At 43.0% G+C, this 23,492-nt stretch overlaps 1 protein-coding gene across 3 annotated transcripts in view; it reads left to right on the top strand.

Annotated features, from left to right (window-relative positions):
- The window catches only part of IGF2BP1 (insulin like growth factor 2 mRNA binding protein 1), a 1,614,238-nt gene that overhangs the window by 1,102,795 nt on the left and 487,951 nt on the right, over window positions 1–23,492 (top strand). For all 3 annotated transcript variants that reach the window (XM_078645534.1, XM_078645532.1, XM_078645535.1), the window contains one exon: window positions 22,725–22,889. In XM_078645534.1, coding sequence (XP_078501660.1) covers window positions 22,725–22,889 — 165 coding nt within the window. The remainder of the gene's footprint in view (window positions 1–22,724; window positions 22,890–23,492) is intronic.

Raw genomic sequence — 23,492 nt, 5'->3', positions numbered from 1 at the left:
GAACACCCGTAAGCCAGTCTTCAGCCTGCTTTGGCTCAACGTTATTATCCTCGCAATAGATTTCCCTAAAGAAGTCCCGGAGCGTTCTCCTAATATCAACATCAGTTGAGAGTGTAGTTCCGCCAGTCGTAATTGAGTTAATATTATTACGCACTAGCTCGGTCTTCGTTTTCCATGCCAGCAGTTTACTGGCACCTTCGCCATATTCAAAATGTGCCAGTTTACTGGCTTCCCATCTCTCTAGGACCCTAGCATTTAATGTCGAGCTTAGCTCTCCTTTCAAGATGGTCACTTTATTCTGCTTCTCCTGGACTATGGATGCACAGGCATCAGGGTGCCTAGCAATGTCTGCTTGAAGATTAGCCAGCTCCGATTCTAAGGAGGTCACTGATTCTCTGTAGATTCTATTCTTATATGAAGCTTTGTTATTAATCTGACCCCTTAGGAATGCCTTAAGTGCATCCCATATGACACCTGGAGAGGCAGACCCTATGTTTTCATCCAGGAAAAACTGAACCTCTGCTTTAAGGGCTTCAATGATATTGATAGATGACAATAATGATCGATCAAATGACCAATTACTTGATCGATTTTTTGGAAACCCTTCCAAGTCTAAATGAATTGCCGCATGGTCTGAAAGATGAAATGGTAAGTGGGATACTGATTTAACCAGATGGACTAATGATTGACTAATTAGGATAAAATCAATTTGAGACTGGTGATGGAATCTATAGTTTCTAAATGTAATTCCTCTTTGTAGTCCGTGCATTGTTCTCCAGATATCATTATATCCTAGCTGCTTCATGTTGCCCTGCAGATATGCTCTAGTTTTCGACAATACTTTAGCTCTATTAGATGGTGATTTATCCAGTAAGGGATCTAGAACTATATTAAAGTCGCCCGCTAAGATAACTGGATCAGGAAATGAGTATAGATGTGAAAAGAGGACCTTCAATGCCGAAGGATCGTCCTGATTTGGACCATAATATCCAACTATAGTTATCGGGCCCCATATATTATGAATGACACTATTGCCCATCGTCCTCCTAAGTCAACAAGGTTGGAAACCAGTCTTGCTTTAATGGATTTTCTAAATAGAATTGCCACACCTCTAGTGTGTGTTGCTTGTGACGTCTTTATGCAAGCATCAACCCATCTATTCCTCTTAACCAATATTTGTATCTCTGGCTCAGTCAAGTGTGTCTCCTGGAGTACTATAATCTGCGTGCTAGAATCTCTAAGGTTGTAGTGTAGTTCCTATCTTCCCAATAGGCTCTGCGCATTGGAATAATACCTACAGCAGTAAAGGCCTAGGCCAGACGTTAACTAGGTCTACTACTGTCGATACTAGACTTAAGTTTTGGGTTTGCCAGCGTAGCTCAGAGTTCGCTAGAAACTTTCTCGAATGTTCAGGAAAGAATTAACTCCCCTGATTAGACAAGAAGGGATTTAGTTTCTGACAACCATAGAACATGACAACTTTGCTCTCCCCTAATCAAGAGTGTATCTCCAGAGTCGTGTGAGCACAAGGCAATTATTTTACTCAGTCAGTACGTGCATTCTTAGTCTCATCAGAATGTAGAGAAAAGGAAGAGACGGGCGTGTTCAATAAAAAGGTGTTATTTATTGATCAGTCTCTTTTCTCGTACAAGAGAAATGGATCGATATTATTGCAATACTTATAGCTAAGTAAAGTGCATACATTAAAAGCAATAGTATAAAATAATACTGTAGAAACATTGATATGGTTTCTGAGCCATATGATGTTTAAAATGATTAAAATATATTTACATACACATATACATTTGACTAAACGTACTCAACTGGTGTTTCTAAATACGCCTACCCCGTGTACCTGACCTAAGTCTAATGCGTGGGCGGGAATAGAAAGTTACAGTTTAAGTTAAGTTTGTTTTGCCAAGTGAATAACTAAAAGAATTCTCTGTGAGGGGTTATTCAGTTCTGTACCTGGAATTTAGGATGAATGAGGAATGGTATCTCTTTCTCTGCTCTCGATATTCCAGGCCGCCTGCGAGGGCTGCCCAGAAACGCCGGTGCTGGATTCTCGGCAGGAGAAAGCAGCGCGTCTCTCAGCGCGTCAGGAAGGCGGGGCTGCTGCCAGCGGGGTCTGCTCTGCTCTCGGCTTCGGCAAGTGTGGCTGCTCCGTCTCGTCACCACGCGTGTGTTTGCATAGGGCAAGATCGGCAATATTTATACCTTAAAGGTGCCGAGATTGACGTAAGGATGGACATAGATACGTCAATAAAGATGTCATACGACTTGCTCGTTAGCACATTCTTTTACTGAAATTCTCTGTGAAATCAAAACAATGGCCGCACGGATTTTCCAGGTTGTCATAGGTTTGATTTGTTATGAGAACGTCGTATGCCTTATCAGGGGCTGGAGGAATGTCGCTTGTCTAATTAGATCTCAAGCGTTATGACCTAATCAGATAACACGTTCCTCTGCCGTAGTGTGACTGCGTCAGATAACGGTATCTGCATCATGGGGGTTTTCTTGCCTCATGGGCTGACTGTTAGTTAACTTGATAGTTAGTTTAACCAGAATAGGGTCAGGAATAGGGGGATCGATTCAGAACCTATAGGAATACATGACACCCACTCCACGCTAACTATGGTCATATTTACTAATCTATGCATAGTATAACATAGTACAACATACTATAGAGTATAGTGTATACCGTACCACCCCAAAATACATAAATGCATTTTGAAACTTTCAAATATACTGAAAAATTGCAGTCATATATATTGTATGCACTCAAGCTATGAATTAAATGCTAAAGTAAACACGCATTTGTATACATTATTGCTTATTTGGTATATGAGAAATACACATGAAATGGCTCTTAATATGGCTATACAGAAAGAAAGTTCGAGACCATTCCATCACATAATAAAATATTTGTGAACATACCAGCGGGCAACTAAAGTTTATAAAGTATCTAAAAGTAGAAATCTTAGTTCTCTAGGAATAGTTTCTTACTTTAAGCAGAAGATAGTGTCCCGAAAATGTTGTAAAAAATAATTTGGGGCTGCTAAAAATTGTTGTCCGTGAACTGGTGGGAAAAATTGTTCATGTGACTTTATTTTTAAAGTTGAAGGCCGAATTCAGGGAACGCCGTGTGCGAGCTTGCTCAAAAGTCTCTATTTCTGTTCTGGAGAGAACATCATATCATTAAGGCTTTCGAAAAAACTGTCAACAGCTTCATGGGAAAGTTCCACTAAGTCGGAAATAGGTGTAACCATGCATTCGTGCGCATGATTATCTCCATTGACATTCTGATTCGCATTGCTGACAGAAGGTCGTACCTGTTCGATGCTGCTTTCATCTTGAACTTCACTACTCTTCAATCGTAGTGGTGAAGATTCCACGAATGCCGTCATCAGGATTGGCAGCCTTTGAGGGCAGCACAAAGCGTGAACCTTGGTAGGAACCAACAATGTATCTGCATCCACTGGCGCATCCGATTGTAGCGTCGGACAGGTGTCTAACACGCATTCTTCTCCGCATAGCAGACACCTCAATACAGGTAAAACACATCTTTGCCACATTGGTCGAAATGATAGAAACCAAGTCATGTTCAGGTCTCTAAGCCGGGAGAGTCCCAGGATTTTTGATATCCGGTCCCGGTATCCAATGGCTAGGATTGTATCTTCCATTGTCGCGAGAGTTTGATCTGTGACATGGGTTGCCATAACGAAAAATAAGGACTAAGAATAGGATTCCTGCAATTAGTCCAAGGATCAGGGGAAGTCCGCCAAAAATCGAATGGACGAAATCTGGAAAAATACCCAGTATGGCTTTGAATGGTGTTAATGCCATCGAAAATACTGTCTTAAATACATTTGAGACCCCAGTGGTATCAGAAATATTTAAGATTTCGCTCAGGATTTCCGCGAAATGTACGGGGGAATTAGTTGATAATAATGTATGTATCTCTGCAGTCGTCCTTGCGACTTGTAGATCATACGTTTCTTTTGATGACGTGAGCCTTGTAGGCGTCTGAAGAAGGACTGTTTTCATTCTGCTTAAAGTATCTATTCGAATAGAAGTAATTTTCAAATTGGGCCATGCCCTTGCCTCCCTGTCTGGGAAGGAGCTGGGGAACAAAGAACGTCCACAGCACTTGACCTTCGCAGTCGTAGTGACTAGATAAGGAGTCCCGGGCATAAGACTACAACATCTGCGGTCTACAATAAGAATGTAACTCCCATTATAGAGTCTTTGAAAGAATGGTTCTATTTCAGTTGCAGGTGCGCCTTGCTGGTGACATGAAAGGTTGTATGAATTCCCTTCACAGGCTCCATGCAAACTAATTCCGTTACACAGAAGCGTGCCGCTTAGTGACATAGCACAATTGTTGCCACTAAGAAACACTTTCTGTCCTTTATTACTGACACATGCATGTGAATAGGGCAGGTTCCAAGTTGTTTTAAGGTACCCCTTTCCCAATTTCTCGTACATGCCAGCCTGTATATATTTTTGGCAGTATTGAAACCTGAAGGTTGAGATTGGAATATTTATGATTCCGTGGATTATCCATTCACTGACAGGTCGTTCTGACATTGTCATTGGTAATCTTTCTAGTTTTTCAATGCTCAAGATTGTATAATCAGCACCCTTTTGCGCCATACCGATTTGTCTATCAGTAAGGTTAAAGATTTGGAATAGTGACGTTGTGTTGATTAAACGCCAAGGCACATAACCTGAACGCAGATTTTGTAACGTCCAGCCAAGCTGTACAATAGAACGCAATTGTGACTGACCATGTTGTAATAACAGTAAGTCTTGCGATAATATATCGATTGCTGAAGACACAATGCTGTCCAATGAAAAAATTCTGGAGGACAGAGTCATTAACCCATTGTCCACTACAGAAAGTGATTTTTCCAAATTAATACGGTCAATTTCCCGTATTCTCTCTGCTGTTTCAATTTGATTAACCTTCCAGGCCTCATTGTATGCTGCATATACAGAGGCTGCTATGAAACGCTTTTGACGCTGTTTGCGTGGTCCCAAAATGAAATCACGCAAGTCAGCACCATCAGTTAGTAAAGTTAGGTGTTGCTTAATTTCAGGCAGTGTGGAAGTTTGTAGCCATTGAAGGCATAATTTGCCCACACTGTAGGTTGTTATTATCCCTGAGTGATGTCTTTGGGGATATCTAGGGTCTGGCCTGGTCATTTTGAACCCCTGTGTTTTATTCAGGAATCTGTCTTGACAGTTATTTGTATCTGTGGGCCAGATCAACCATTGTTTCCAATCAGGATGTGTTCTGTTTTGGTATAATATATGGTTTACGTCTATCTCTTCATCTGTATCAGAGCTATTGCTAAACATTGTTGGCTTTGGAATAGACGGTTTGTTTAAATCTTTGATTTTGGCTAAGCCAAGACAGGTGGTTTGTTGAACAGTGTCATTTAAAAATATCATTTGTTCTGGGATCATGCAAGCTCTAAACAAAGCTTCTAAACCCTGTACTTGCCATTCTTTTGTACCCCAAACACTTTTCAAATCAACATTTTTGTCCCAATAATCAAATCCAAAAGTATTCATTTTTTCAAAGAATGAGTCTGAATATAACAATTTTGTGTTGGTTATCATGGTTTTGGTTCCTGTCTTGTTTGACAATTTAAAATAAAATGTTTCAGCATTACTTGTGTTAAAACCTGAAAAATATGAATATTTGTCATAAACGGTTCTGGAGCTCCCTTTTGGAGGTGTTGCACAATGTTCCCATTGATTATAATTTAAAACATTTCTAGGTTGTGCAGATCTATGTAAAAAGTGATTACCATAGTGGTTATAGCAATACATACTGTCATAATTTGTAGAACCCTGCAAATAATCATGTTTGGTAAATTTAGCAGACATTACTAAATCAGACATCATGTTATTAATGCTTTCGAAGTCCCAATCATCAGCAAATGAGTTTGGTTTTACAAAGTCACTCAATGAGATCTTAATTTGGTGTGGATATTTCAGGATCTCGACCGGACCATAAATTTCATAGTCAGTGTTGTCCCAGGCTACCCCACCAGGTATCGGATTGGCTGTGAAGTTGGCTGAAGAAAGTTCTCTTTTCTCGACGTGTGAAGATGTATGTGGTTTGAGGATCAAGTTGATGTTCTGGCTTGCTGTGTCCATTTTAGCATATTTTCCCTCAATGAAGCGTCCCAAAGTTAATACCATGATGAGCCAAAGTATGAGGATAAATGCACCAAAACCCACCCAAAATTCAATCCATGGAGAAATCAGATATGTTTCTTTCAGTTGGTTCAAAAGTTCTTTAGCTTTGTCTTTAAAGGTTTTTGATGATGGCTGTGTCTTTGATTCACTGAGGCTTTCAGAGGAATCATTGAAGTTTATGAAGTAGCCGGATGCAGTTCTGTCAATTGTTCCAATTGGTTCAGGATTTTTGTTTCTTGCATTTTCACTTGGTACTTCATTGTAGATTGGTGTGTCTCTGCTAAATGTTTTTATTTGGGTTCTCAGAGGTCTTAGTTCTATTGCATTGTTGCATAGTCCTTGTTGTTCTTCTGTAGGCGTCTCGAATGTGATGAGCCTCTTCGTTAGGACCTCTGTACTGGTAGCAAACCTTGGTGTTCTGCTACTTATTGGGAGTCCACTTGGCCTACTGTTTGTTATCGGCCACATGATGTGGTTTTACCAGGTCGATGGATACAACTCGGTTCTCCTTCTTTCCAGCAAGTGGCGGTAGTACAACTGATCTTGTCCCGTTGACAGACAAGACAGGAACTGCTTTTCTGTAAGAAGGCCCAAATTCCTTCTTTACCGCGATCTTCTCCCTGACTAGATCCCCGACTTTTGGAATCCAGACAGGTCTTGCTGGGACAGGTGGTGATTCTTCAGTGGTTGTTGGCTGTTGTTTCAACTGTATGTTGCTCAGGTCTTTTCTTGTTTTGTTTAAGTCCTGCAAAATAGCCAAACGGTCTTTGACATCAAAGCTTTTTTCTTTAACCACTGAAGTCTGACTGTCGAGGTCAGAGATAATCATTCTAGTTCCAAATAATAATTCGTACGGACTGAATCCCTTCAGAGAATTTCTTGGCAAGTTATTTAGACTACGTTGGACACTTATTAGATGTTTGACCCACCCAGCTCCCGAACCTAATATCCTTTCTATTATAGATTGCTTTCTGCCTTGGTTTTTTCTTTACACCATCCCGTACCCTCAGGAAGGAAGTGAGAAGATTCCCGCTGGGCTGTGCTCATTTGTCCATGTTTCCCCCCCGGCCGGAGGGCTAGAGTGAAGACAATGGTCAAACGTAACATGCTCTTAGCGTATATGCCATTTAGACTCGCAAATCTTTGTATAACAGTCCGGACGTCAGCCGAGTGCTGAGGATCTACATTATAAGTGGAAACTAGCCTGTATATGTTAATCGCAAGCCCTGCTTTTTACTGGTGATATTATCTGCCTTGATACGACGAGGTATAAAACTGTTTCTCTCCCCACTGCGATCTCTGTTGCAGTTTGGGCAGTTTTTTACAAACATGGTGTGATGCAGGCTCATGCCTGGCCACCAGTACCGTGATTGTAATTCTTCCAGAGAATCCTTTAATTTATGGTGTCTGAGACCCTCGCCCATGTGTGCGTCTGCGATTAACAAGTTTCTCCTGTCCATGTTTGGAATCACTCTATCCCCCACTCCAGGGATTCGAGCAAAAGGGACGGAGTTTGCATCGATTATGTATGTATAATTGAGTGGATAGTTGATTGGTAACGCTGAGCAGTCGCCTTTTGATGACGTTTTCACCACCAGCACTGTTTCACCGACAATGTATTTTAATGTACGCTTTTTTCGAACTACGGGAGCCGATTTAGTGGCTGCCGCCGCGGCTGTTTCAGCCAATGAATTCCCTACAACGTGAACGCCATCACGCTGATGACTCAGTGAGTGAGTCACGTGAGTCTTTGGTAGTTCTTTTTGTAAAAGAGCTATTTGTTCCCAGAGCAGTTTATGCTTGATCGTGCCACCTTTCGCATCCTTGAAACCATTCTGAAGCCAGATCTGCAAGTATTCATTATAAGACTGAACGCAATAATACGAATCGCACACAATGAGTGTGGGGAATTCTCGATCGGTATTTTCAAGCGCCATCTTGAATGCTAGTAGTTCAGCTCGCTGAGCTGTACAATCTCCTAGGGATTGTGTTTTAGTGAGGGTTGGTTTAAATTTCCCTTCGTGCCAACGACCTTTAACAATCGCGCACGCAGCACTGTAAGCTTGTTTACCCCCTACTGCGGGTTGTGCTGATCCGTCTGTATATATTATACAGCCGTAGTGATCTAGAGGCAGAATTTCGGTTGGCGGAGGACATTCAAATTCATATTGGAGAAATTCTTGTGTTTTTAAGTAAGGATCAAATTCGTACACCACGTCTGTTGCAGCAAGAGAGTTAGCCCATTGTATCCATCTCGGATGGAGTGCTTTAGCATTTGGAATGCTTGCCTTTGTTACCGCCTCTAAGGCTGGTATTGGTGTCACGATTACTATCCGTTTACCTTGTGCCAGGGCTCGTTCTTTTGCTATAGCTGTCTGTGTTGCTGTAAGAATTTTTTCCGTTGGGCTAAATTTCATTTCAGCCTTAGTGTACAAGTGTGATTTGAATGCAATTGGTACCTTTTCTCCCTCATTAGAGGTCAGGTATGTGAATCCGCATCTCCCTGGGATGACTCGAATCACAAGATTGCGTGTGTTATCACGTGTTTCTAATTTTGTTTTAATTAGCATGTCTGTTTGTAAGGATCTCAAAATTTCTGTGTGTGTTTGAGTCCAATTGGATCTTTTAAAGTCTGGTTTAATTAGGTCATAAAGGGGTTTGACCCTTTCTGCGTAATTTGCAATGTATGTTCTTCCGAAATTTAGGAAGCCTAGAATTGACTGTAAGTTTTTTAGTGTTTTAGGAGCTGGGATTACGGCACATTTCTCTAGGAAATTGTCAGCCAGGCTTTTGCCTTCACTTGATAATTCATATCCTAAGAATAGGACTGTCAGATGGGCAATTCTGGATTTTTTAAACTTGAATTTGTAACCCTCTGCTGCGAACCCAAGTATTATGGTGTTCACTCTCTTCAAGTGAGTATCCAAGTCATCATCTGTTAAGTAAATGTCATCGACATAAGATAATGCTTCATCATCATATAGTTGTAGTAATTCTGTTACTCTCGCTGAGAATACCCCCGGGCTGTTCTTGTACCCCTGGGCTAACCGACAGAATTGTTTTTGAGTGCCATTTACTGAGAATGCAGTTAAGTATCTGCTCTCTGGTGCTATATTTTGACAAAAGAATCCATTGGAGATGTCCAAGGTAGTTTTGTATTTTTTGCGCACTATGTTATTCATTAGTGCAGCACTGTGTGAGTTTTGCACTGCAAAGGTTTTACAACATGTGTTAAGGTGTCGGTAATCCAAAACTAGACGATATGAATTGTCTGGTTTGGAGACCGGAAACAAAGGGTTGTTCATTTGTGAGGTGCGCGTTTCAATCACCCCCTGGTATTCTAGCTGATCTAGTATTTTATTTACCTGTTTTTTAGCTTCTTGCTTAATTGGGTACTGCCTTTGTGCAGTAGGTTGTGATTTTAACTGGATTTTGTGAGGAGGAGAATCCTCATCCCATCCCACGTGATTTTTATATAAAGCAGGTGCTAAGGCCACTGCCCACTTTCTAGCAAGTGTATATTTTTTATGAATCGGGATTTGATTCGAGAAGGCAGGCATAATTACTTCTTCGCCATGAGGGCACTCCCTAACAAACTCTGGTGGCCAGTCTTTTTCAGCTAGAAGGATATCATAGCCCTTGGAGAGATTATCCCAAAATAGTCCCCTTATTTTCCTAGTCTTATCTCCCTCTATACGTAATGTTATCTCGTATATCTTGTGGGGTTTGCTAACTCTGGTGTCTGCAGTTTCCACTTGAAGATATTCATTCGTGTCCACTGTCTCCAGATGATTCATAAGGACTTTGCGAGCTATGCTCACTTCTGCTGCGCTGTCTAGCATTGTTTGAGCCCACTCTCCGTTTTTCAGTTGTGTCCTCAGTATTCTCGGCATTGTTAACTACCTTGATACTGGCTACCTTCTTTTTTGGAAATTGTAATTTCTTTTTTAGTTGAGCAGGTTCCTTGTCTTTGGACTTGGCGTGCTCTTCTCTTTGTTCTGATCGTCCTCTTCTTTCCGATTTCTGCGAGGAATTCTGAAAAGATTGAGAGGGACGTGTATCAATGTCTTGATATCTATCAGGTTTTTCAATATTATCCCTATTTCTAAGGTTATATCTTTTCCCAGAGGGGTCACCCTGGGGTGACCTGTGTCTCTGGATCGGAGATTTCTCCCTTCGCCTAGGAGACCTTCCTCGGGACTGGAATTTCTTTTCTTTTGGATTGGATTGTTTGTTTCCATCCCAGTTCTTTTTTGGTGAATTATTAAAAAATATTTTTTCTGGACTTTCAGTCAGTTGCGGTTTTACGGGTATTCCACCTAAACTATCTCTACCTAGTTCTTCATAGGATTTTTCTATGATTCTGGCAATTTCAGCTGGTTGGTCTGCTATATCTGTCTCTTTTAACCTTTGGCGGATCGCCACGTTTGCTGCTTCACCTTTTATATTGGCTAATAATATAGCCGAGACCTGCTTGAAGTCTTTCAGTAATTTCATACCAAGAGTTAAAGCAGGTTCTGGACCGTATTCGTCTTGAATTTGTTTTAGCACATCTGGTATCACCGAAATGGATGGCACACCGTGCGTTTTTGTGTAGATGGAAGCAAAGACTGTACCCCAAGTGTCACAGTCCTCTATGTGTGGTGCGATTCCCATTGGGAGACAGATAGTCAGAATCCTGTGTTTTTCTAATGGGGTGGTGTCAGGAAACACCGCCTCTATTTGGGTGATTTTCTGTGCCAACCAGAATGGTATTTGTTCCCGTTTAGCCGGAACTTTACCTAGGCAGGATTGGATGTTCTGTGGTGTGATTTTATTTGTGTTCCCCTGGTGAGGGGTCAGCTGTGGAAGTTTAATCGCTGGCTGAATTGTTGAAGTCCGCATTACATACTGTACTAATTGTCTATGAATTTTTAGTAATTGTTTTAGCTGTATTAACAGTTCTCCTGTAGACATCCCTTCGATGTCTGGGTGTGGTGTGTATCCGGCTAAGACCGGCCACGTTGCTCCTGGTCTACCTAGAGGACCGAGCCTGGTGATGTGATTATTATGTTTTAGGGCGCCATCAAATAAGAGCAAATGCTCTTGGAATTTGAGTGGTACTTCCACCTCCTCGAAAGGAGTGTACTCATTAGGAGGTTCCTCTATTTTGTAATAGTGGAAGTACTTTGTTACAGCATTTGCTGCTGGAAAATGTATCCATGAATAGTATACCTCTGTCTGCCGATATTCGTGTGCCTCAATTACGAATATGACTGTGCCACCTCTAGGTGTCAGTCCATTTTCTATAAGTTTTAGAGTTATAGATCTCCTTTTGATGACCGGAATGAGTATTATATCCGCGTCTGCTGCTTGCATGGTAGCATCAGCATCTGCGAGTTCAGTTGCTAATCTAACTGCCTCTCTTTCTTCATCACTGTCTCCCATTTTACCGACAGGATGGTATTATGTTTGTTTGCAGATCAGGTTTCTTATGGAACAAAGATTAGATGCACAATATTTTGGAACTGTTTATCCTTCAACGTTGACTATACCAAGAACCATACATAGGAGTTCCCTCCTGCGAGGTTTTGGAGGATATTACCTTTCACCCACTCCAGACGTCTTTGGAGTATTTGGGAAAAGGGGTCTGAGTGAGAAAGCACGACTGAGTTACTCTAAATGTCTTACGTTAGTTTTATCGCCCTTTCCAAACGCGTTGGGCGCCATGTAGTGTAGTTCCTATCTTCCCAATAGGCTCTGCGCATTGGAATAATACCTACAGCAGTAAAGGCCTAGGCCAGACGTTAACTAGGTCTACTACTGTCGATACTAGACTTAAGTTTTGGGTTTGCCAGCGTAGCTCAGAGTTCGCTAGAAACTTTCTCGAATGTTCAGGAAATAATTAACTCCCCTGATTAGACAAGAAGGGATTTAGTTTCTGACAACCATAGAACATGACAACTTTGCTCTCCCCTAATCAAGAGTGTATCTCCAGAGTCGTGTGAGCACAAGGCAATTATTTTACTCAGTCAGTACGTGCATTCTTAGTCTCATCAGAATGTAGAGAAAAGGAAGAGACGGGCGTGTTCAATAAAAAGGTGTTATTTATTGATCAGTCTCTTTTCTCGTACAAGAGAAATGGATCGATATTATTGCAATACTTATAGCTAAGTAAAGTGCATACATTAAAAGCAATAGTATAAAATAATACTGTAGAAACATTGATATGGTTTCTGAGCCATATGATGTTTAAAATGATTAAAATATATTTACATACACATATACATTTGACTAAACGTACTCAACTGGTGTTTCTAAATACGCCTACCCCGTGTACCTGACCTAAGTCTAATGCGTGGGCGGGAATAGAAAGTTACAGTTTAAGTTAAGTTTGTTTTGCCAAGTGAATAACTAAAAGAATTCTCTGTGAGGGGTTATTCAGTTCTGTACCTGGAATTTAGGATGAATGAGGAATGGTATCTCTTTCTCTGCTCTCGATATTCCAGGCCGCCTGCGAGGGCTGCCCAGAAACGCCGGTGCTGGATTCTCGGCAGGAGAAAGCAGCGCGTCTCTCAGCGCGTCAGGAAGGCGGGGCTGCTGCCAGCGGGGTCTGCTCTGCTCTCGGCTTCGGCAAGTGTGGCTGCTCCGTCTCGTCACCACACGTGTGTTTGCATAGGGCAAGATCGGCAATATTTATACCTTAAAGGTGCCGAGATTGACGTAAGGATGGACATAGATACGTCAATAAAGATGTCATACGACTTGCTCGTTAGCACATTCTTTTACTGAAATTCTCTGTGAAATCAAAACAATGGCCGCACGGATTTTCCAGGTTGTCATAGGTTTGATTTGTTATGAGAACGTCGTATGCCTTATCAGGGGCTGGAGGAATGTCGCTTGTCTAATTAGATCTCAAGCGTTATGACCTAATCAGATAACACGTTCCTGTGCCGTAGTGTGACTGCGTCAGATAACGGTATCTGCATCATGGGGGTTTTCTTGCCTCATGGGCTGACTGTTAGTTAACTTGATAGTTAGTTTAACCAGAATAGGGTCAGGAATAGGGGGATCGATTCAGAACCTATAGGAATACATGACAAGGTATTGCATAATATTATTTTTCCTAGGACTAGTACGTAGACCATTAGTATTCCAGGAGAGAATAGACAATTTACTCATTGAAGTAATGTTTCCAATTCTTAATTTTCACCACTCCCACCGGAATACGGGGCTCCATATACAGTCTGCCCATTTGAAAATGAATTTTAACTGAGACATAGCTTAACAATAACCCATCTCGCAAAAAAACAAACTACCGCGAAAAAGAGGACTCTTTTTTGATTTTACCCCCTGCAACTCCCCCCAGTGCCCCTGTCTAACCCCCCCCCCCCCCCCTGGAAAACCCGTGTTTTATCTATCTGGAAAACCAGAAGATAGCGCTCTGTTGTGAACTCCCTTCCTATTTGTGGCCGGGAGATGAGGACGCAAAGAAAAAGACACAAAGAAAGAAACATCAGGAAATCTAAGTGGGAAGAGGTGAAACCAACCTATTTGGCCCGTACCCCTTACCTAAACCCTACTATATAAAAGGGTATGTGTGGTACACTAACTTCTTATACATTCTCTACCTGACCTGACCTCAACCTACCCTCAACCCCTTTTCTTATCTTTTTCTTTCAACTATACCATAGCTATATGTCCCCAAATGTCCCCTCATTTATTATTTGTTTCCTTTTTTTTATGCTTTATATGCCTTCTCCTTCCTCCTTTCTCTCCATTGACTCCTTTTTTTTTTTTTAAAGTACCTAGCGAATTAGCCTAGTTATCCTAAATAGGTTTCATCTATTTACCTGCTCCCTTTTCTCTGCCTATAGTGAGCAGTAATTTGTCTGCTGCCTGCACTGATCTTATATTATGCATGGTGTTATTGTACATAATTCTCAATGCGGCTGGAAAAAACAGTTGAGCCACTGCACCATAGCTTCTGAAAGCCTCAAGTCTTTTCCCAAGTTCCCATTGTTTGTCGAGTGTAACCCTGGACAAGTCTGATCGAATTTGAAAATTAAATCCCTTTGCACTGGCAGTTTTCTGTTTTAGAGCCAGGTTCAGAATGGTTTCCTTAAAGGAATATGTGAGAAAATTGACCAACACCTTTCTGGGTTTGGTCCTTTGAGGGTTCTTCCTAAAAGGCTCTCGGTGGATACGCTGGATGTCTAGGGCTAATTCTTTCTCAGACTGATCGAATCTCAGCGCCTCTTTCAACAGCGAAATAACGTATTGCTTGATATCTGAGCCTTCCTTATCCTCAGGAATATTCATTATACGAAGATTATTCCTTCGGGCGTTGTTCTCGAGCGTCTCCATCCGTTCTGATAGGATTTGATCTTCCTTCCTAAGTGTGTTGATATTTGAGTTGGCTTCATCTAAATGTAGGGACAAACCTGTGACCCTGTCCTCAAGCGCCTCTGTTCTCATTGTTAGGTCGCTTTGTTTTTTATCTAAGCTTTCACAGAAACACCTAATGTCTGCTTGATTGGCTGCAGAGGTTTCAAATCCCTTTTTGATATCCGCCGATAGGGAGGAAAACATTCCCTGAAAAGACGCCTGCAAGGTAGTAATCAGGTCAGTATTTGCGCTAGTAGATGGAATAGCACTAGGCGAGGGAGCCAAAGTGTCTGATGTAACTGCAGTAGCTCCTTGCATAGGAGCCTGTAAGCCTGAACCTAAGCCAGCTGAACCTAAACCAGGTGCAAACATGAAGGGTGGAGCCAATGGGGGTGCCAAAACCAAGGCAAGGGGTGAGGGGTGCCCTGATGCACCAACAGTTGGATTGCTAATTTCTCTCTCTGCGCCCTCAGATTGATCATTGCTTATTTCCACATCTGCCTCCAGGTTCGCAAAGCTTTCTACCCCCCCGTCACCATCTCTAGTGGTGTGTCAGCTATATCAGACAGATCCTCGGAGCTCATTACCCCCTCGCAACCGGTATCCTCTGCTGATGTTCTTTCAGGTCTGTCCTATAATAATACCACTTGTGGAATCACCTTAAAAAAGGACCTCAATGATGGTGTTATTTTAGAGACTGAAACAGCATTTTTACTTTTAGTTTTAGACCCTTTGGCCGATTTACAAGTGTAAGCACGTTTTGCTTTGACCTGGCCTGTAAAATAAGAGGAGGGTTTCTTCTTGCTACTACTGAGGCAATCTGAGGTGAGATTACCAGCCCCCTCAAGCACCAATGTTTTTATTGCAATTTCAGCCTTACTTGCAGAATCTGCCGTAGATGAACTTGGGCCAGCAATCAGGGGCGGATTAATATCTCGGGGCAAGTTTTTGTTATGTTTGCCTTTGTTGGTTCCCCCTTTACATAATCTGTGCTTGTTACCTCTCAAATTGTAGACTGCCTCAGCCTCATTGCTGCCGTTATCTCTGCCCCCTCCTCCTCCTCCTCCCAGCTCACAAACCGATGTCGGCTCTCCCGCCTTCGCCGTCCTCTCCTCAGTGGTCCCAATCGCCTCCACCTCCGAAACAGCTACAATCCCTCGGCGTCCAGGAAGCAAGCCTCGGATGCGGCGCCCCCGTCGGAGCTCCAGGACGGCCAGGCACCATACAAAACCACCAGCTAACACCAGGGTGCACCCCCGGCGCACGATGTCAGCCTCTCGGTAACAACCGATCTCATCAGCGGAAACTTCTCCACTGCAGCGGCGTTCGAGGGTAACCATGCCCTCTCCAGACCCATCGAGCAGCAAGGATCAGGAAAGAATAAACGCTGATTCCGGTACGGTTTTTTAACTCATCTAACATCTGGGCACTTGATTTCCATCTAACTAGCGATGTTATTGAAAAACCGCATTACCGTCTGCCCCCGTTACGATGTAAGCTGCTAAAAAAAACGGGAGCACACAAACAGAGCACCGCAGCGGCTCAAGCAGCCGCCGCCATGTTTTCCCCCTCAAATTCCATATTAAACTATACTAATATACTACCCAAATAACTGAATAACATATCCACTACTCAAATTACTTCATATTTTTTTACTATACTAATTTTCAACAGTAATCCTTTATGGGTTCCGTAGTGGCGTGCTACTCGCCAGAAAAGCGCTTCAACACCCATCAGGGGTAACAAGTGCTCTATGAATGCAAATCTTTCTTCCCCTTTTATCCCTCCGCTAACCTTCTCACTCTAAGTAACTGACTAATATCCACCACTGAAATTACTTCATATTTCACCATATTAATTCACCACTAATCCTTTGTAGGCTTCCTGAATAGCGTGCGTCAACAATCGCTATATAAATACAAACCTTTGTCCATTCCAAATCCAATTAACTGACTAACCTATCCATCACTTAAAATATACTTGCATGTTCATTATACGAATTCAACAATCATCCTCTATGGGTCCCAGAGTAGCGTGCTACCTGCCGAAAAAGCGCTTCGACGCCTCGTCAGGGGTAGTAAGCACTATATAAATGCAATTACAATAGAATACAATATATATTTAAGTGCATTATAACCTTGCGGTAAATGCTAACTTTAAAACGGCTGCTTAGAAACATGTTGTGATTGGTGTCAACCGCCTTGGAATCATACTGCAACTGGTGTGGGAGGTATGATTCCTTCCTTGTAGATTTTACCTGGACTAAACTCTTCAAGCAGAAACCAAGTACTTTGACGATCTACACTACGCTTGATGACTGAAGAATCTCCCTGGGAGTAAAGGAGTTACTCTCTGCGAAGCAGGCACCTTTAACGCATCTGACCGATTTGCATCTCCCGAGCTCCTGAGGACTCCAAAGATTTCTACAACACAGGAGGTGGGTTCCTGAGCGTCCCTGAGGTTGATCTGCCTTCTCAGCAATTCTGAGACCAGTATTCCTCGTGGGGACCGTGCAACCAGAACCCCTGTGCGCTGTGTACTTTTGCAGCAGGATATGCTTTTTGGCGATCCCTGAGGCTGTGCTTTGGGCTATGTGTATTCCTGAACCCGAGCAGTAATTGCACTGAAGATTTCCGGCCTACACTCCACAAGTGTTCCGTGAGCTGGTACTTTGTGATTCAGCTCGAGGTCCCTTCACGATCCCTGGTCCGTTCACCTATGGGTCCCTGTGAAGGTAACTTTGATTTCTCTTGGGCTTTCCTGGTTACTCCAGATGTGCCCTTACTCCCCATAGCTTGGAGAGTCTCATGGACCTGGCTGGTCCACACTTTGCCTGCTTTCCTCTGCGCGTGTGGGTTGCATTTGCCCAGGCTTGTTGACATCCTTCCTGGGACAGCTTACCTCCGGACTTTGGTCATCGTGGACGTCTCCTGGTCCCTGTGGCTCCAGAGTCAAGCTCCCCATCATCTCACCTGAAGCACACAACATCGGTGGGCATTCGTCTATCGAGCCCCTGGTCACCCTGAGGTGACTCAGACTCTGTGCCCGATGCTTTCAGGTTCTTCTCACCTCATATCCAGGCTTTGATTTCACAGGACACTTTTCATCTTCCCGGCAGCAGCACTTCTTTGAGTCACGCCATTGAAAACGACAAAGGTGTCTGACATCACTTGACACCTATGCACTCGACTCCCCTGGCATAGGTAAAATGGGTACTCCGGTACTCTCAAGGGTGCTGGCCTTAGAACCTTCTATGTTCCAGAGGGTTTGCTTGAAGTCCTCTCCGAAGTGTCCTTAATCTTTCATTTTCCAACCGTGACTTTCCCATACAGTTGTACGGAGCTCGCGTCTGACTTCTCACATTGCACCCGTCCTCCCTGGGTCCCCTGTGTCACTACTTCGGGTGGTTCCTTGGGGTCCCAGCGATTCTACATGCTCTAGGCACTGTGTCTTGTTAAGTCGTGGTTGTTATACCCCTTTCTTAGTATATGGTTTGGTCTCTCCCTGGATCCCACTGAGTATTATGCTATTTACTGTTGTTCTAGTGATTTAATATTGTGTGCTTTGTGCTCTAATCTCATAAAGAGGTTAGTAGAGAGTGTTTAGTAATAAATACATATATTTTATATATCTCTTGTGTGGTTCTCCTTTCATTTGGTTATTCAGGAGGTTCTAATCTGGTAAAACAAGTTGTTTTATATTCCTTCGAAACTTAGCCTGAAGGCTACTCTTTACAGCTACCACTAGGATAGCTTTCTTTAAAGGTTGTCTTTGACCTAATCATCAATAAGGGTTGTTGGGACTGGTGCAAGGTGCCCACTTTAGTTAGTGGACAGCATATACCAGGCCAACTTCTCACAGTGGGTCCCAATCCTCTTCCTCTTCTAACAAGAAACCTTGGTGCTATCTATGCAAGGTAAAGGGCCACAATGCAAATGATTCAAATTTCCCTAAGGCTAGCACCACTACTAGTACTACACCCCTAGTGCCCCTAACAGTAGCAATGATAGTAGTAGTACCCCCAACAGTTTAGCTGGGTTCTCCTTGGGTACTGAAGTGGGTTCTGGACTAGTCAGAACACCCACTCAGGCTTCCTTAGTCTGTGATGGTGGCAATTACCTTTCCACTTTTGCTGTTAGTCCCACTCATTTAGGCAAGTACAAGAAACAGCCTCTTATTAATGGTCAGGAAGCTGTAGCTTATAGGGACACATATGCCAGTGTCACCATGTTGGCAGGGAAACGTGTATCTCCTTTACAACTTCTACCTGGTCAGATTTACCAGTTGACCAAACTGATAGTGTCAGAACAAATCATCCCATGGCAATAGTCAGTCTCAGCTGGGAAGGGGTAACTGGCCCTAAGAGAGTTGCCTTATCCCCCATAATGCCTGTAGATTGTCTCCTGGGCCATGATTAGGAACTTCAGCCTAGGCTGAAGTAGAGTTGAATCCCCACTTAGCCATGTTGGCCCTACATGACCAGGTTGGGGTCACCCGTAGCGCTCAGATCCAGCAGCAGGGAAGTCAAGGAGCAGCGGAGCTTGAAATGATGTCCCACTCAGCTCCCTCAAAGAGCAAAAGGGGGGAAGAAGAGCCATCCTCCCCCAGACTTCATGTGAGGGCCAGACTCCTCAGGGAGATGACTTTGCCCCTTGTGAGGGAACTGCCCCAGAGGAACCAAGGCCTGCCCTGGGATCTTCCGAGGAGGATTTAAGTCTGGAGCAGGTGTCCTGGCCCTCTCTGCAAATCCTCAGTTAGCCTGGTGCTGTAGAAGAGGCAAGGGATGTCAGTGGACCCCACAGGGCTCTCTGCAAAGAAGATTTTTCTAATTCTCAGATTATGGACCCCAGGCCTGGTAGTACTAGGAAGTTAGTTGACCCTCAGCAATCTAAGGGATCCCTCTTCCCCCTAGCAAATGACGTCCCGATATAGACATTGTTGGGAAGAGCAAGACTTGAGACAAGACTGTCTCACACGTTCACTGGCCCCAGATTGCTAAAGACAGACAGGATCAACCAAAAGCTATAATCAGCAGAAAGTTGACTCCAGGGAATAGTACAGGTCAGTCATAGAGAGGAAGACATCTTCTTTGGTCTGTGCTCTGGAGAGGTTGAGGCTAACCCTGCTGTGCCCTCACATCCCTGTCCCCCTGTCTTTGCTCAAACAGTTGACAGGTAGAAATCACAAACTATGGAGAGGGTACAAATCCCTACAGGGAAGGAACTTCTCAGTGAACTATAGAACAGGGAGTATCCATTCCAGTTCATTTGGGCCATCCTTATATGGCTACTTAGAAAATTAAGACTCCACTGGGCACGGTTAGTCTTGGCTCTTTTCGTTTGGGGAGGGGGGAATGTAGGAAGGTAGGATCCTTCTAGCATGGTTAACCCCACTTTTTGCCTGGTGTCAGTGTCAGTGTATTTTTACCTAGCCTGCTGAGATCCTGCTAATCAGAACCCCAGTAACTGTGCTCGCTCCCCTAAATTTGTTCTGGAAAGTACTTAAGTACCTCCACAATTGGCCACCGGTGTACCCTTATAAGTCCCTAGTATATAGTACTAAGGTACCCAGGGCATAGGTACACCAGGTGTCTCCCATGGGCTGCAGTATGTATTGTGCCACCCATGGGAGTCCATTTAAACTGTGACTACAGGCCTGCCATTGCAGCCTGAGTGAGCTGGTGCTTGCACCCCTCATGACAGATATACATGTTCTTATATCTTAAGTCAGTGCACTTAAAACCTTAAAAACGTATAAGTCACCCCTATGACAGGTGCTCCAGTCCTGAGGGCAGGGTGCTTGGTTATAAATGTGAAGGTGCCCCTGCCTGAGCAGGACACCCTTACAAACCCTGGAGTCGAGTCTCAATTTTCCAGGCTTTGTAAGTGTGGTCAGCCATTTTTAGACATATAATGGCCATCAGTCAAAACAAGATGTCTAACTATATAGTAGCTGCACCGACCCAAGTCATGTTTGGGATTAAACATGGTTGTATCATACCCCAACCCCGATTCTGGTGCTGGAAGTATGATCCAATATACTGGGGGGCTCCCTAGGGGACCCCCCTGTACTTCCGGTAACAGCCTTTCGGGATCTGCAAGCAAGCTAGTGCTGCTGCCAACCACAGACACAATTCTGCCCTCCTGCTGCTGATCCAAGCTCGAGTATGGGAAGGTAGAACAATAGGTGTGATCTCCTCCCAGACAGGAATTAGTGTAATGAGTTGGGGGTTGGGGTGGCTTTGCAGCACCACCAGACTGTTTTCAAGGGCACATTTGATGCTCTACTTGCATACTCCGGTTGGAGCCAGTTCAGAAACCCTTAGTTCATGCTCTGGCATGAAATTGGACTAGGACAGGGGAGTATCCTCCTCTCTGTCCAGACCCTCCTTAGGGTACTTAAGGGATCACCTGTGGGAGGGTCCTCAGATTTGTTGTAGGGCCAGCCTCAACCCTCAAACTATGTTGCTCTTCAATAGTCTGGACTCATGGACTTCGTTGAACTTTTGGCTGCAACCGAGACTGCTTCAAGGAAGACTCCTTCTGCTCCTAGTGTCAAGATAGCCACTCACCTGAAATCCAGGCGGTTCCAATTGGGCTAGAACTGTTCCCAAATCCCTCTGAAAGTACGCAAAGAATGATGATTTTATTATGCATCAAACTGTTACGATCTCCCAGGGTAAGGGGGATATGGATGAAGAAACAAAACAAGAGAAATAAAACAAGGCTGCCAGCTGCTTCAGGATAGGAACTGGAATCTTCAAGAAACTCGAACTGGCTGTTAGTGGGGTTCAATTACTGACTTCTGAGGTGTCACCAAATATGTTATAATACTTTTTCATCAGGTTTGCTGAATAAAAGAAACATTAAACACCATGAGTCTCACCTATTGTGTGCTGTTGTACAAAATAAATGCATTCAACTCAGAGTCTAACAATTACCTTAACATCAAGGAATCAACATAGGTATACATGAGTTTTGCTGCTATTAGCTTGGTAGAAATCTGTGAACAATGTTCAATTAACGAGAGATCTGTGAATTAATAAATAATAATAATTAGAAGTTATGTCCTTTCAATTGTAACTGTTACACTATTATAATAAAGGGAAAAACATTATACAATTTAATAATAAAATGACGTTAAATCACTAAAGGAAGTTATAAAATATTTCCAAAACGATTTATCTCTGTAGCGTCTCTAAGTCTATTTTCTTGATCTCAAAACGGTTCATTGAATGTCACAGAATTGTCTCAAAATGAAGGTTTTCAAATATTTTCAAGTGCTTTGTCTCCTTTCAAATAGTTACAAGCACTTTGTCTCAGTAACCTACAGCCTGATTCATCGATCTCCCGTTTTGCGAGCCCCTAATAGCGATTCATAACGAATCGCTATTAAGGACTTGCAAAACGGGATTCATGTAGCAATTGCATAAAGAAATGCGATTCCTACACATTCCTTATTTGCGATTAGCAAATTGCTAATCGCAAATAAGGAATAACTCCCCATTCATTCCTATGGGCCAAAAGGCCCATAGGAATGAATGGGGAGTATTCCTTATTTGCGATTAGCAATTAGCTAATCGCAAATAAGATAGCGATTTAAAGGGTGGCAGGGGTGTCCAAAGGACACCCTGTAGCACCCCTTAAATGCAAATTGAAACAGGTGTTGCGCACACACATGTCCAAAGGACATGTGTGTGTGCAACATGCAACTTAGAAAAATGCTTTTAAAAGCATTTTTCTAAGTTTTCGCTATTTACCACGAGGTTTGACCTCGCGGTAAATAGCGGGCCGAAATTGAGAATTCGCAATTTTTAAATGGATGATGAATTGCATTTAAGGAATCTCAAATAGAGATTCCTTAAATGTAATTCCTCGCAAAATAGCGAAATCGCTATTACCGATTTTTGCATTTGGGATGATGAATCCCAAATGCAAAAATAGCGCTCGCAAAGGGCCAGATTCTGAGAATCTGGCCCTTTGCGAGCCGATTTCGGCTTGATGAATCAGGCTGCTAATCTAAGTTCCAAAGCAGTTCTCACACAGTAATAGTTTGTCGACAGCTTGGTTGAACTAAATAATACCTCATCAAAAAACAATGGTTCGCCTTTACCATAAATGTTGTCCTCTGTTTCTTTTTTGCAGGTATCTGGACAATGAGAGCGGCTGAGAAGAAGAAACGCCTCTGTAAAGAGATGCGCAGAGTCAGAGAGATGTCGCAAAGAGCGGAAGGCCGCAGGAAACGCCTCTGGAGTTGGAAACCAGAGCCGGAAGCAAGACGGCTCGGGATCGCAGTACCAGAGACTTCAGGTAAATGGAATCTCTTCTGGAAACGAAGCTAAGCAATGTTCAGTTGCATGCTTGAGCTTTAAATATGTAGAGGGCACATGTGCTGGAGACTCATTTGCCTAACCACCGGCAGATGCTTGATGGCTGCAATCCCTTGTGCAGGAGGTACCTAATTAGAATGCACATGCTGGAGGGAGTGTGTGTATAACGGTTAAATCTTCATTGAAATACACACGGCAGTCTTTGTGACTAACTGCTTTTCTAAGCCATGTGCCTCCTCATTTAAATACACATGGCAGTTCTTGTGAATGCTTGATCTTCAAAGTCATGTGCAGCAAGGCTATCCAACTGATAATTTACAAACACAAGAGTTCTTGATAATTATACCTATTTATAAATGTTGTCAGAGTTAAAACTCACAATGTTTATGCAGCCAACTGTGCATGATTGCACAAACGAGAAGTGGGTGAACAAACAATCATGACATGTGTCGTGGAGCTCCTGACAGTTTTCCCCCACAAAGGAGGCCATCCTGTGCGTGGCTTAGAATGATTGAGCATATGAAACCGCCAAATAAGATGGGGAGCATGTACAAAAGATGCTGGCTCCCATGATCTTCCGGAA

The sequence above is a fragment of the Lissotriton helveticus genome, chromosome 5_1 (genome assembly GCF_964261635.1).
Source record: "Lissotriton helveticus chromosome 5_1, aLisHel1.1, whole genome shotgun sequence".
Classification (NCBI taxonomy): domain Eukaryota; kingdom Metazoa; phylum Chordata; class Amphibia; order Caudata; family Salamandridae; genus Lissotriton; species Lissotriton helveticus.
Note: the sequence above shows the minus strand (reverse complement) of the source record. Positions and strands in the feature narration are given on the sequence as shown.